The sequence below is a fragment of the Sycon ciliatum genome, chromosome 7, assembly GCF_964019385.1.
Source record: "Sycon ciliatum chromosome 7, ocSycCili1.1, whole genome shotgun sequence".
Classification (NCBI taxonomy): Eukaryota; Metazoa; Porifera; class Calcarea; order Leucosolenida; family Sycettidae; genus Sycon; species Sycon ciliatum.
Genome location: NC_088649.1, coordinates 19,194,662 through 19,209,017, shown reverse-complemented (window position 1 = coordinate 19,209,017; position 14,356 = coordinate 19,194,662). Strand labels below are relative to the sequence as shown.

General features: G+C 48.4%; 1 protein-coding gene across 1 annotated transcript in view; it reads left to right on the top strand.

The window, feature by feature from the left end:
• The window catches only part of LOC135821672 (titin-like), a 41,319-nt gene extending 27,256 nt beyond the window's left edge, over positions 1-14,063 (top strand). The window contains exons 7-12 of the mRNA XM_065334671.1: positions 3,441-3,731; positions 4,467-4,769; positions 8,196-8,340; positions 9,241-9,316; positions 10,375-10,509; positions 12,885-14,063. Coding sequence (XP_065190743.1) covers positions 3,441-3,731; positions 4,467-4,769; positions 8,196-8,340; positions 9,241-9,316; positions 10,375-10,509; positions 12,885-13,010 — 1,076 coding nt within the window. The 3' untranslated portion in view covers positions 13,011-14,063. The remainder of the gene's footprint in view (positions 1-3,440; positions 3,732-4,466; positions 4,770-8,195; positions 8,341-9,240; positions 9,317-10,374; positions 10,510-12,884) is intronic.
• Positions 14,064-14,356: the final 293 nt, after the last annotated feature.

Sequence of the window (14,356 nt, the reverse complement as noted above, 5' to 3'; positions counted from 1 at the left end):
GGTATATCAGCGCTGCGGCCCTTGCCACCCGCACGCTTGATAGTGGACCACCATTCCTTGTCCCGAAGGCTACCAGTGGTGAGTTTCTGCCGGAGCATGGTAATATGCCGTTCTCTGTTTCGCTGGATGGTACTGCGTGCAGAGGCTGCAGCTGTGCGGTAGTGTGCTTTCTTATCAGCACTGTCGGGATTTGAGCGCATCTGGTGCCACATCTGTCGCTTGGTGTTGACTGCAGCTGTACACTCCGGTGTCCACCAAGGTTCGTCGGAGGGGCGCGATGAGATAACTCTGTTGGGTATGAATTGTGCCATTCCTTCGAGGATCCTCTTGGTGATGTTGTCGCAGCTGAGATCCGGTTCAGGTCCGAGCATGCTCTCCCAGTCTGTTGTTCGGTAGAAGTGGGCAAGCCGCTCCCAGTCTGCGCGGTGGTATCGCCAGACTCTACGCGATGTCTTGGGCTCACGGGTGAGCTTCACAGGAAAGTCAACTTGGAGGACAGCATGATCAGAGAGTCCAATAGGCGGGTGTGCCTTAACAGTTGCTGGTGAAGGGAAATCAGACATCACCAGGTCCAGGGTGTTATCACCTCGGGTGGGTACGTCGACATGTTGACTCAGGCCATGGTAGCAGCAGATATCCTCTGCATACTCTCCAGCTCGGGTGGTCTTGTTGCTGCAGAGCCAGGCAGCGTTATGCACATTGAAGTCGCCGGTCACAATGACATTTGATCCGTAGGTACGGGATGCCTGCAGCGTGTTGTCCAAGTATTCCAATAGCTGGAGATCTGTCTCCGAACAGGACCCGGGCCGATAGGCTGCACAGATAACAACTTTCTGTCCACTCTGCGTCGTGACACTCAGCCAGATGATCTCGTGATCATGGCACTGGATGTGATCAAGATGTTCATATCCTAGGCCAGCCTTCACCCAGACTGCTACTCCACCACCGTGTGCAGAGCGATCCTTGCGGATGGGGGTGTGATAGCCAGGCATGGCTGCTTCAGATTCGCTGCACTTCTCTGGCGTAAATTTTGTCTCTGTGACTACTGCTATATCTGGCTTCAGGGTCTGGAGGGTGTGGCGGAATTCTGCAAGCTTGGACGATAGGCCAAAGGCATTCGTCACCAAGAGTCTGAACATCGTTGGTTGGCTACTGGGCATCGTGCATGCTAGACGATCCCTTGAGGGCACCAGACAATTCATCAGTGTGCTGGAACTCACCAAGTTTGGATTGCAGTCCGAAGGCATTTGTCAGCAGGAGCGTTAGGCTTGGGGGAATCATTTGGATTGCTGCTCAGTAAGGTGGCAGATTCTGCTCGAAAAGCAGTGAAATTGGCAGAACCATACAAACCTTATGACGGGCAATACCTCGAATTCTGCTCCATTTCTTTATCCACACACCAAACATGCATGAAACTTACCAGAAAAAGTACCGAATTCTGCCAATTTTCCTGCCGGCATTATCCGCATATGCCTAGCCATCAAGGACAGCATCGGCATGCCTGGCGCTATCCCGTACTTGTCCCGTTCCGTACCATCAAAGACCACAATATTCAAATAGGGCTTTCAAATGCAAGATCATAACGTGAAGCAAATTGGACGAATGAGGCTGTGTTTACATGATACATTTCAACCTGGGTCGAGTTCAGCCCGGGTTGAAAGTCTGTATGATAGACAAAATAGGTGAGCGTTTACATGAAGACAGTTGACCCGGGTCAAATACTGATATGCCGCCAAAATTCCACTTCTAGAGTCCTGTATGGTCACGTGAAATCCTTTCGCACGAAATTTGCATGTGCAGTGCTGTTCAAACCTGGCGCGAGATACGCACAGAAGTACGTAGTACGATATTTTTGACCCGGGTTGATTTCAACCCTCCACCGCAAGGGGAGGGTGAAATCACCCCCGGGCGAAATTTCAACCGGGTCAAGTGCAATACGTCATGTAAATGCGCCATTCATTTCGTGTACACAGGGTTATGACATGTCGGCGGTCCAGTTCCGCGATCAGTTGGCCGTTCGCTATGGCCAGGAGCCGAACGCTCTCCCGTCGCATTGCGATGGCTGTGGAGCTGCTTTCTCTCTACAGCATTGTCTGGATTGCATGAAGGGTGGGCTCATCAAGCGCGGGCACAACGATGTCCGCGACTTCGATGCCCGGCTGGCAGATGTTGCATGGGGAGGTGTGGCTGTCGAGCCGGTGATGGTACCTGTGCAGGATGGCAACAACCGCCCCACACTGCAGGCGGATTGGCTGGTCCGGGGAATTTGGGAAGGAGACAGGGTGGCGTACTTTGACAACCGCATCGTGGATGCCGACGCACCCAGCTACGTCCGCTCGAACCTCTCTTGGAACGCCGTATCCAACAGTGCTGCCTCTTCCAAGAAGAGAAAGTACAAGGCGGCCGCAGAGGAGCTGCGAGCATCCTTCACCCCGCTGGTCTGCTCAACTGATGGTGCACTGCACACAGAGTACCGTGCGTATCAACAGCGACTTGCTATGCGCCTTGCCTCCAGGTGGGACAAGTCATACAGCAACGTCATGTCCTAGGTGCGGATCCACCATCAGTTTGCTGTTTTCCGGGCTGTCGACCTTCGTCTCCGGGGTTCACGCCGTCGTCTCGGTGGGCTGGCAATTTGCGATGGTGTTGGCCTTGGCGTTGGCCGTTAACATTCATGCGTATGGCACTTGTTGTTGTTGTTGTTGTTGTGTGTGTGTGTGTGTGTGTGTTTGTTTTCTTTCCTTTTCTTTTCAGCTGTCATTTGCCCTGATCATGCCTCATGCGTGTTTCACAGCATAGTACGTTTCCGCTCATTTTCTTTTTCAACACACGCTAGCTGTATTACTTTGTTCTTGCGCGTACAAGAGGCTTTTCCACTTTCCTGCGGAAAAAAACTAGTACTACTACTTCATTTCGTGTACATAACGGGTTGAAACGCCTCTTGTAAACACAGCCTGATCACCGGTATGTATGCGAAGTGTATCGGGGGAATGCATGCAGGGCGATAGCGTGGGTTCGAATCCTAGGTTATGTCTTAAAAAAAAGGAGGATTGAACAATTTAAAACATCCCTATCTATGCCTTTTTTTGCCTAGGTCATCAAGGTGGTAGACAGTGTCCTTATAGCCTCGAATGCAAAGAGAAAGTTGACTCTCGCTAGGCAAAAAAGCATAGCATAGGGCCCTGAGCTTCCAGGCTCTCTCGTCACACTGAAAGATCATAAATATAAGTTAGACAACTTTGAATTCGCTAGAGCGTTGCACTGCAGACTCATTACCCAGTAAGCCTCACTCCCTCTTTTTCCCCCCACAAAATACAGACATTTATCCTATTTATCACAGTTAATTTGATTAATGGAGTACAGCTGTATAAGCCCCCCCCCCCCCACACACACTAAGAATGGACATGGAACTCATCGCGTGCCTTGTTTGTCCTCTGCAGTTATGCCCGTGGTTCGAATAACCCCACCCACCCAGACTGTTCTGAATGGGACTATTGCAGAACTAGTGTGCGACACCACAGCTGGTACACCACCATTCCTCTTCTCATGGTTCTTGTTCTCAACCGAGATCACGGTGGGCGTCACGAGCAACGCTACGACGTCCACACTGCTGGTTGATACGGCCATGATGCAGACCAGGTCCCGTTCCTACACATGTAGGGTGACGCTGGATCAACCACTCCCGGCCAATCAGCTTTCTGGAATGGACGTGGGCACTCTGCTGACGGACTGTGAGTTGTCATGCCATGATGACATGCAGCACAGTGGTTTGTTATGCTATCAGCTGTATTGTTGTCATCTGTACAAACAGACCTTGCACAGCCACACAAATCCGTTTTCCACGAAAAATATCCGGATGGGCGAGGGAACCGGATAATCGAACACACATACATGCAATGTATGTATGCATGTCACGTGCTGTAAATCGGTAACCAACGATTTTCTTCGGGTTGGCAAGGGATCCGGATAAAAGAGGACCGGATAAGCGAGGTCTGACTGTACCACAGTAGTGCTACAGAGGTTATGCGAATGATGCACACAACTGCAGTAACAATAGCCCGTATATGTAACCCCAAACCAACCCAGGACTAACATATTCACCCATTTTTACACTGGCTCATTGATCCTTGAGCCGCGGTGATGTTCCCATGGTTTCGGAAAATTCTGTCAGATTCCGTCTCACGTTAACCACAAAATTTAATTTTATAATTTTGTTGGATGTGAAGGTTGGTGCTTTCTGCAGCCGGTAAAGGTACTGATTGCTAGGTACTCTGTGTTTGAATGTGTTTGTGTGTGTGTGTGTGTGTGTGTGTGTGTGTGTGTGTGTGTGTGTGTGTGTGTGTGTGTGTGTGTGTCTATGTGTGTCTATGTGTATATGTGTGTATATATATGCGTGTGTGTATGTATGTGTGCATGCACGCGTGTATGTGCACACGTGTGTGTGTGTGTTTCTGCTCCACGTTCAGTCCCACCCGTGGTCTTGGTCAATGACGTCACTGGAGTCGCCGGTGAACGGATTGAAATCGTGTGTCGCATCCGCAGCGATCCACCACCGGCGTCGAATCAAGTCGTTGTGGTACTGAGCAGTGGTATGGTCGTGGGACCTTTTTCGATTTCCGTTGTCAGTGGGGCGCCACCGACTACTACCTTTCGTTTCCAGATCCAGACGGCCGACCCAGCCCTTCATGCAGGCCCGGCAGTCTGCCGCACCAGAGTAACTCTTGATAGCAGAACAGTAGAGGTTAACGGTTCCTTCAACATCGCTGTTGGTAAGTACCAAACAGAGAAAAACTATAATTAAGTGCAGGGGCGTCGGACACGGTACGGTCACTACGGTATTGACCATACCACTTTTTGCCCCAGGTACACCGTGAATCGATAAAATACACTGATCTGGGATCTAAATTTCCAAAATTTTCGGCTCAGCTGCCACTCCCCTGTAGCGTAATGATACTCATAACTGTACATAGCTTTCTCTCTGTCTCTCTCTTGTATTCATAACTGTGCGTGAGAGCTGCTTTCACACCTCTGCATGAACTCTGCAGTGCTGCTTTCACACGTCTGTATGAACGCCGCATGAATGCACCCCTTTGTACCACGCACGCGCCACACTTTCCATCCTTCCATACACGGACGAGTACTTGGGGACTCGGGCCTATGTGGCTTGTGGTAGCTCTACTCACTTCACTTCTTTGTTCGGACTTCTACTAGCTGTTCTGTTGTTTGTCTTGTAAATAAAGATGGTAAACCCTAGCTCAGGAGTTTACTACATGGCGCAGTGAACAGGATCTACATACGAGAGTTCCGTATTGATCCACTGTAGAACAGTAGTATGTCTCGATTTCAGCCACCATGTCAGTTTGACTTCGCCGATCCCTCTGCTTGGGATGACTGGCTCGATCGTTTTCGGCAGTACAGGAAAGTTACTAAACTGCACAAGGACGATGAGGATGTCCAGGTAGCCACGCTCCTTTACAGCATGGGACCACAGGCGACAGTAGTCCACAAACAACTGAAGTTTGATGACGCCGGCGATGCGGAGAAGTTTGACGAGGTGGTCAAGAAAATGTCCGAGTATTTCAAACCAGTGTCGAATGTGGTACATGAAAGAACTATGTTCGAGCGGGCGATCCAGTCGCCATCGGAATCCGTTGACGAATATCTTCGTCGTCTGCATCGTATCGCAGATAAATGCGACTTCTCGGGAGCCCGGGACGAGCGAATCCGTGATCGCTTCATGGCTAACCTCATCGATCGTAAGTTGACACTCGAGCTGCAACTTCTCGATAAGCCGGACCTGGCCAAGGCAGCCACATACGCTCGAAACTACGAGCAGGTTCATCGCCAAGTAGCTGCGCAGCGCCATCAGTTGGAAGTGTCTGCGCCACCTCAGGCAGCCGGAATCAGCACAGCCAAGGCCAACAGCGGCGGCCGGGCACAGCAGTTTAGTTCGACTCGTAGGTCTACGCCGTTTGGTACGGATGATGCGTCCTGCAGGTGGTGTGGCAGGCCAGCGACCCACTCACGCCGTGAGTGTCCTGCACGGTCCGAGAAGTGCTCCTCTTGTGGGAAAACAGGCCACTTCAGCAGAGTATGCTTGAGTAAGCCTAGTAGGCTAGCCAGTGAACCAGGCGCAGGCCAGAAGTTGGTGCATGCAGTGCAGCCTACACCGACTGCAGATATCAGCACAGGCGCATATCTGTTTATGGGAGGCGTTTCAACTGACCAGCTGCCTGACGAGCTTTGGATGCGCTTCATTCCGATAGGGAACACGGAAGTACTCTTCAAAGTGGACACTGGCGCGGACACGTCTGTTATGAACGCGGACACGTTTAGCACGCTAGTCCCGTCCCCCACGCTCCAGACGCCAGCAGCTGCACTCCTGGGACCCGATGGCACACCACTGACACTTGCGGGAAAGTTTACAGTCCTAAGTAGAGACACCAACGGACAACTCTTCCCGCATGATGTCCATGTCCTCTCCGCCTCGGGTGCGAACCTGTTGAGCCGACAAGCTTCTTTCCGTATGGGTTTTGTGCAGCCAGGAGTTCACAATGTCTCCGCTCCACCTGCACCTCCACTTGGCTGTATGACCGGACCACCAGTATCGATACGTCTTCTGCCCGATGCTCGCCCGTACCACTGCCCAGTGGCCAGGCGTGTACCATTCCCGCTGCTCCAAAAGGTGAAGAAGGAGCTGACGAACATGGTGGATTCCGGGATCATCACACCGGTCACAGAACCGACGGAGTGGTGTGCACCAATGGTGGCGGTTCGGAAGAAAAACGGTGACGTCCGCATTTGCGTAGACCTGAAGAGGCTAAACACAGGCGTGAAGCGTGAGACATTTGTCCTCCCGACCGTTGAGGAAACGATGGCTAAGCTATCGGGAGCGACGGTGTTCTCCACCCTGGATACGAAGAAGGGGTTCTGGCAGGTTCCGCTTGCCGACGAATCTCAACACCTCACCACATTCATGGTGTAATGATACTCATAACTGTACATAGCTTTCTCTCTGTCTCTCTCTTGTATTCATAACTGTGCGTGAGAGCTGCTTTCACACCTCTGCATGAACTCTGCAGTGCTGCTTTCACACGTCTGTATGAACGCCGCATGAATGCACCCCTTTGTACCACGCACGCGCCACACTTTCCATCCTTCCATACACGGACGAGTACTTGGGGACTCGGGCCTATGTGGCTTGTGGTAGCTCTACTCACTTCACTTCTTTGTTCGGACTTCTACTAGCTGTTCTGTTGTTTGTCTTGTAAATAAAGATGGTAAACCCTAGCTCAGGAGTTTACTACATCCCCCACGAGTAAATTGTACTTCAGATGGCTGACCGTACCACACTAAAATATAGGGGTGAAACGGTTACCCTTTAAGGTAACAAACGGGTATCTGGCTTAACGGGCGGGTTATCGGGTACCCTTTAGCAAGCCATACTTTTTCCAAAAACATTGCATTTGCTTGGGATCGTAAGCGCAACATGTCTTTTACAGGCATTCTGATAGGAGAGAGATTTTCGGGCAACAGTTACTACAATAGCCTTCCGGATTTCACGCCAGGAGGATATGCGAAGTCATGCAAGTACACTACACCGCGACAAGCGCAGCGTGCACACTTACTGCCCTACATGCAAACAGTGAAAATTGTCGTAGCTAGCTACAATGGATACTGTGATATGTAGCAGGATTGAACGAGGAAAAACACACTCAAAACTGTGCACCGAACTGTACAACTGTACAAGCAAGCTTATAATGCTGTACCCTACCATCCTACACGACTAACGGGTACTCGTTTGCTAACGGATCAGCAGCTAAACAAACGGGTACCCGGGTTACCCGGATCACCCCTTTCACCCCTACTAAAATACCTTCCGACGCCCCTGATGTGTATATCAGGGTGTTAAAAACTCATTGCACTCCGTAGTGACTTGTATTAGAGCCTATCTCATAAAGAAGTCTGTTTTGAATAGAAGCTTGATTTTCAACTTCCACTGTCGGCAGATGGCGCCTGATTATAGTGTTGGTGTACGTAGAAATACCTGGTTTGAATGGAAGCTTGATGTGAGAAGAAGCCTAGCCCGCACATCGGCTTCTACAGGAATAAATCTGGCTTTAATAATTATGTATGATTGACTGTGTGGATTCGGATGATACAGTTTCTCTTGCTTTCATGGTTTTGCCCTTCAGATGTTCTGTTACTGGATGGAAGTGGCACGGTGTTCCGAACAATGTACCGCGAGAACCAGCTTGCTCCCACCATTCTCTCACTGCAGCATTCAGCCACTCTGGTTGGAGAGTCAGCCGCCTGCCAGACGTCCATAGAGCTAACAGCGTACGTAGCTGTGTGCACGGTTTGTTGTGCATCGGTGTGTTTGTGTGAGGGTGTGTGTGTGTGTGTGTGTGTGTGTATGTGGGCGCGCGATGTGTGTGCATGTGTTCTTGTGTGTGTTCTTGTGTGTATCTGATTTGGTGAGTCAGTTGCCAGCCAGACGTCCACAGAGCTAAAGTTGTGCATGATGCTCTGAACTTGTGCATGCGTGTGCCTGTCCTGTCATGTTGGTCTGTAGAATGATTTGACCCCAGTCACATCAAGGCGCACACTTAACCTGACTGGCGCAATCAGTTTTTTTTACTGGTCCCGCTGCACCACAGCTAGTCATACGGTCGTGTATGATGTGGCGAGTAAACACAAGCCTCTTACCAGCTAACACCCGTCGCTGAGCGGAGACTTGGTCCGGGTATGGCCTAACCAACCGCACTGGTTCCACCGGCTCTGTTTCGCAGTCAGTGAATACACCGGACAAAAGCATGACAAGAACCTAAAACTGGGCGAGGAACTTGTTATCCAATGCGACTAAAATTCCATTGCAAACAATAAGATTATTAGCACGTTTCTTCAACTGTTTATGAAACTGCAGTTTCAAATACAGTTAAGAGCAGAGCCCACACACTGCACTTGTAACAGGTCGAAGTTGATATTTGAAGAAAGAGGCTGAGCAGGATCCTGCTCAGCGCTTATATATATCAGATAGGTGTGAATATTGTGAGAAGGAGGGTGAGACGGTCAGAAGGTAAAAAGGTGAGAAGGAAGGTAAATGGGTGACAACTGTGACAGCACTAATTCCACTCATTATATAATATTACAACGTTTTGGCAAACTGCCTTCACCAGATACAGACATTGTATATGTTGTTTGCTTCTTTTTGGTGCATGTTCTCATGTCCCATATTAGGTCTTCTGGTACCTTGGATGATGTGGCATTCGAGAAGATCTTCCCCACCAAGGCGGTGATGTCACCTAATATTATGGTGAGTCAGGATTTGGCTTTCTGTGCTTCGTTCCCGACAAGGATGCTGGGTCGAAGCAGTTTGTGTTGATCTGCAGTTGTGACTACAACGCAGTGCTAGTAGGATGCTAGTAGGATGTTGTTGCTGGATGCTGAGCTCACGCTACAGATCATCTGATCACATCACGGCTGGAAATGCTTTGCATGGAGTGGGTGATTATATCATCACTTGAGATTATTTGTATAGAGTCGCACTTGAAACACTCCTAACTCACCCAGAAAAAAGTCAGTGTGGCTTACACTACGATGGTAAAATGAATGGTGACATGCAGGGTGGATGTCTGTTCTTCATGACGAAAACATCTGGGTGCACATTACATGTACATTACAGTGCGGCTTCCACGCGAGAAAAAAACTAGGGCTGAAACGACCATTCAATAACTCTTAACGATCAACCAACATCATTTACGATCGATATATTGGTTTTATCGATTGAAGAAATTCCACGATACCTTTGCTACGTTAGACGTTTGTGGCTGTGCACTGTTGACAACTGTAGACATCTGGACATGAACTCGAAATTTTCAATATTGTTTCTAGAGTGAATAATTTTGTCATCGCCCTCTGGCAACTGCTCTTACGTCCGACCTCTCCCACAAATGAAGCGAAAAGACAAAGTCGTCTCTCCCAATCTCTTTCAAAGCCACAAATCAATTTTACTGCGCTTGCAAGAACAATACATAACTGTACTTGTATCCACTGTCGGATGGAGTGCAAGGGCTAGAATACTGTCACTGATATACATACATAAAGATCTTTAGCACTCGTTTTGAACACTGACCATTAGCGATTGCACTCTTAACGATCGTATGCGAGTTATCGGTATCATTGCTTCAGTCCTAAAAAAACCATACTTTCACCAGTGACTTTCTCAGTACATATACTCGTTGTGAGTTTTATGCTAAATTGTACTCCTCTTACTGTTCAACCTCTGGTCTAGTTGGTGAACTCAGACTCATAACTTATGCCCTGTTCTGTTCTTTGTTTTCCTCTTCTCTCCTCAACTTTTATATTCTACAGAAGACATTCTTACCGAGACAATTGGTGTACACGTCAACAGATGGTATGCCAATCTCGACCGAGGATATCTTGACCATTGTCCAAAACACGGAGTACGCGAACAGTCGCGAGGAAATATCCATGGCCGACCGAGTGGTAAGTGTGGCGTAAAGTAGACCCGTCTGTTTGTCTCGATGCATGTCTGCATGTATGTACGCCATGTATGTGTGTATGTATGCCAGCTATCAGAAGCGACTTGCTGGTCGCCTTGCCCTCAAGTGGGACAAGCCATTTTCAATCATCATGGCTTGGGTGCGAGTTCGCAGCCAATTTGCAGTGATCCATGCAGTCGACCTCCGGCTACGCGGGTCTAGAAGGCGCCTGACAGGCCTGTCGACGCAGGATGGTGCTGGGGTAGGCATAAGAACTGAATTTCGTCTGTTTTACGTGGAATTTCTTGGAGTTTCCCAATGTATTGTACTTGAATAAAATTGTATTTTACCTTTCATGGTATCTCTATTTTTTCACGTCTACATGACTTTATTTTGCCCGTAAAAGAGGCAGTTACCCCCGAAAATTAATGTATGTACGTATGCGTGTATGTACGTATGCATGTAGGTATGCATTGTATGTTTTTTAACATACATGCATGTATGTTTTTTAACGCTATTCCACTGCTTGAGACTTGCATCAACTTCAACACCCCTCCCCCGCTCCCCCATACTTAGGTAGGCCTCAGCGGCTAATGCTAGTTTTTTTGGGCAAAAATGCTTTTGGCAATGCTAGTTATTTTGGTTGCTAATGCTAGGTTGAGTGCTCGTTTGCAGCATTAATGCTAGTTTCAGCACCAATAAAAAGGAAAGAAAATGGTGTACAGAAATACTTTTTCGGATGGTCTTATGTCTAATTTCATTGTAGACACGATCAGATGAAACAGGGCACCATGGTAAATTAAAGATAGAAATGCGATACTAGTAGTCGATACACGGTGGACAATGTCTGGCAACTATCTTCGTGTCCCATTACGGCTTGGGAACTCACAGCTCATGGCCGAGCCGACCACGGTTGTACTGGAGCATGAGCTCCACTTCCAGGTGGTCTGTCAGTGTTGAGGCTTGCTAAGGGTGCACCCTTTGGGGTTTTCTTGAAATAAACTTTTTTGAATTTTTCCACTCGACCATGCTGAAATACGGCCAAAGTCATACCTGCGCAGGAAAGCTCGCCCCTCCGCGACGTCTCCTCAGCAATTTCTACTCCAACACTACTCCCAAGGCCGCAGAACAAAGTGTAGTGCTGACTCTGACAAGGAAAAGCAGCGGTGATCACTTGTCACTCCAAACGACAAGCTTCTCCTTGCGCCGCGGCACCAATAATTTTTTGTGCGACTGTTGATGCAAAAGTGACTGAAGGCCTGATCGCAGTTTTTGAATCTTATTGCAAGATGCACGGTGAAATCACGTGCCTTGTGACGCAAGAATGCCAAGTCGCGTGGATCACGGCATGTGTGTAGCGTAGGTTTGGCGCTTCCAAATAGGCACCCGGTACCCTTAGCATTGAGACGATAACGCTAGCGGTAACGGTATTTTGACTGTGGCCGGACCAAGAGTACCCATTTTGTTACTTTATGGCATATATGCACCCTTGAATCCTGTTGTGCACTTGCTGTGTGAAAGGTTTTTAGCCCCCAGGCCCCTTTTAATGCTTTTTACCCCATAAAACCTGCTTGCAATGCTAGAGCAATGCTAGTTTCCAAAAAAGGCCTTTAATGCTACTTTTAATGCTAGCATTAGCCGCTGAGGCCTATACTTAGGGCCTTATAATTAGCACTTTTCCAAACATGCTCGCCACTTTTTTCGCAACTTTTCGCTGTTTAGGGCCCGGTCACACATGCACTCGAAAGTAGCGTATACGCTGAAGCGAGGTGGCAGGAGCGAAAAATTGCATGGCAACTGCGAAAAGCGGAACTTCCTCTTCAGCGGAAACTCCAATCCGCTTCTTCCAACATTTTCGAAGCGAGACTGTCGCTTCTGCGGATTCGCTTCAGCGGAAAACACCACGGTCTGCTGTATATGGACTTGCTACGAGAAATTTGTATGCGTATGATTTCCATGCAACAAAAATGCGTGCAAGATAGTCATTTACCTCGTCCATTCTCCGTACTGTATGCACAGCAGGAAGGGGTGTACGAGTTTGCCGTCGCAGCACTTCTCCTTTTTTGGTGGTTTGTGCACAAGAACTCTCCCATTTTAAGTTGCAATGTCCGCAACTTTTGAGCTTTTTCTGAAATATGGATGCGGTTTCAGCAACTTGCACTTGCTTTGGTACAGTTGCGAAAAGCATAAGATGCGAAAAATGATGGCATCTTAGTCGAAACAGGCTAGCATCAGGGCAGGCCGAAAATTTAATGCGCCGAAATGTGCTTTAGCCCCGGGAGGCCGAAATTTCAATGAGCCGAAATTTGTAGATTTACGGCATGTTGTTCCTTCACACAACGTCACGTGATGTTTGTGTACCTTTGCTTTTCATCTCAGGTACTTTGGGAACTTCGAGACTGTGAGAGCAACGTCATAGCGACAGCAGAAACATTCATTGGAATCGAACGTGTCAACGACAACCCACCTGTGGTGATATTCAACATTTCTCCAGGCATCGTATGACGAGCAGAATATTAGCTAATGCCAATGATGTAAAATTCAAGAATTCGTAATATTTGTGGGCCGTGCTAACTGGCATCCACCTCTCTGCAGCATTTTACCTTGCTATTTGTGTTACTGTTTGCATGCAATGGGCGTAGTTAAATCGCTACTCGTGGAGTTCGTCAGCAGCTACTTCGAAGTAGATTCTTTCTTTATTCTTTCAATAGCTATCTTTCTCTAATTTTCACTTCCAGTCTCTCTCTCTCCCTCCCTCTCTCTCTCTCTCTCTCTCTCTCTCTCTCTCTCTCTCTCTCTCTCTCTCTCTCTCTCTCTCTCTCTCTCTCTCTCTCTCTCTCTCCCTCTCTCTCTCTCTCTCTCTCTCTCTCTCTCTCTCTCTCTCTCTCTCTCTCTCTCTCTCTCTCTCTCTCTCTCTCTCTCTCTCTCTCTCTCTCTCTCTCTCTCTCTCTCTCTCTCTCTCTCTCTCTCTCTCTCTCTCTCTCTCTCTCTCTCTCCTCTCTCTCTCTCTCTCTCTCTCTCTCTCTCTCCTCTCTCTCTCTCTCTCTCTCTCTCTCTCTCTCTCTCTCTCTCTCTCTCTCTCTCTCTCTCTCTCTCTCTCTCTCTCTCTCTCTCTCTCTCTCTCTCTGTCTCTCTCTCTCTGTCTCTCTCTCTCTCTCTCTCTCTCTCTCTCTCTCTCTCTCTCTCTCTCTCTCTCTCTCTCTCTCTCTCTCTCTCTCCCTCTCCCTCTCTCTCTCTCTCTCTCTCTCTCTCTCTCTCTCTCTCTCTCTCTCTCTCTCTCTCTCTCTCTCTCTCTCTCTCTCTCTCTCTCTCTCTCTCTCTCCAAGTCTAGTGATGTCCACTCTCGGCATCTCTTCTCGAATCAAGAAATTCGAACCCTCCAAATATCTGGATTTTCCTACTCCCAGGTCGCTTATGCATGTTTACATAGCAGCGTGTTTGACATGATCTTGAAGTAATCACAACAAGTCTTTAATTTTGTACACTCCTCTCTTAAAAACCAGCACTCCCGAAGTTTTGGGAACTATTTTGACGACTATCCTCCGAGGACAATAATTATTAGAAGTGTGCATCTGGATCTGGCGAGTGTCTCAAATGTTGACGGATGTGCACTGGATGTGTGGTGTGGGAACGGGTTTCATTTACTTGACGTGACGGAGCTACCGCTACTTCAGGCTATCCTCAGATCAGTGTACATGTATCTGCTGCGGGAATAATTATAAAAATGCTCTGCAGGTGTCTTAGGACTGTAGCCAGAATTCAAAAACATGTGCAAGGAACAATTCCGCATGGAAGATTCATTATTATTTATACCAGCCATTCCCACAAAAATAATCACGGAGTCTTGTTTC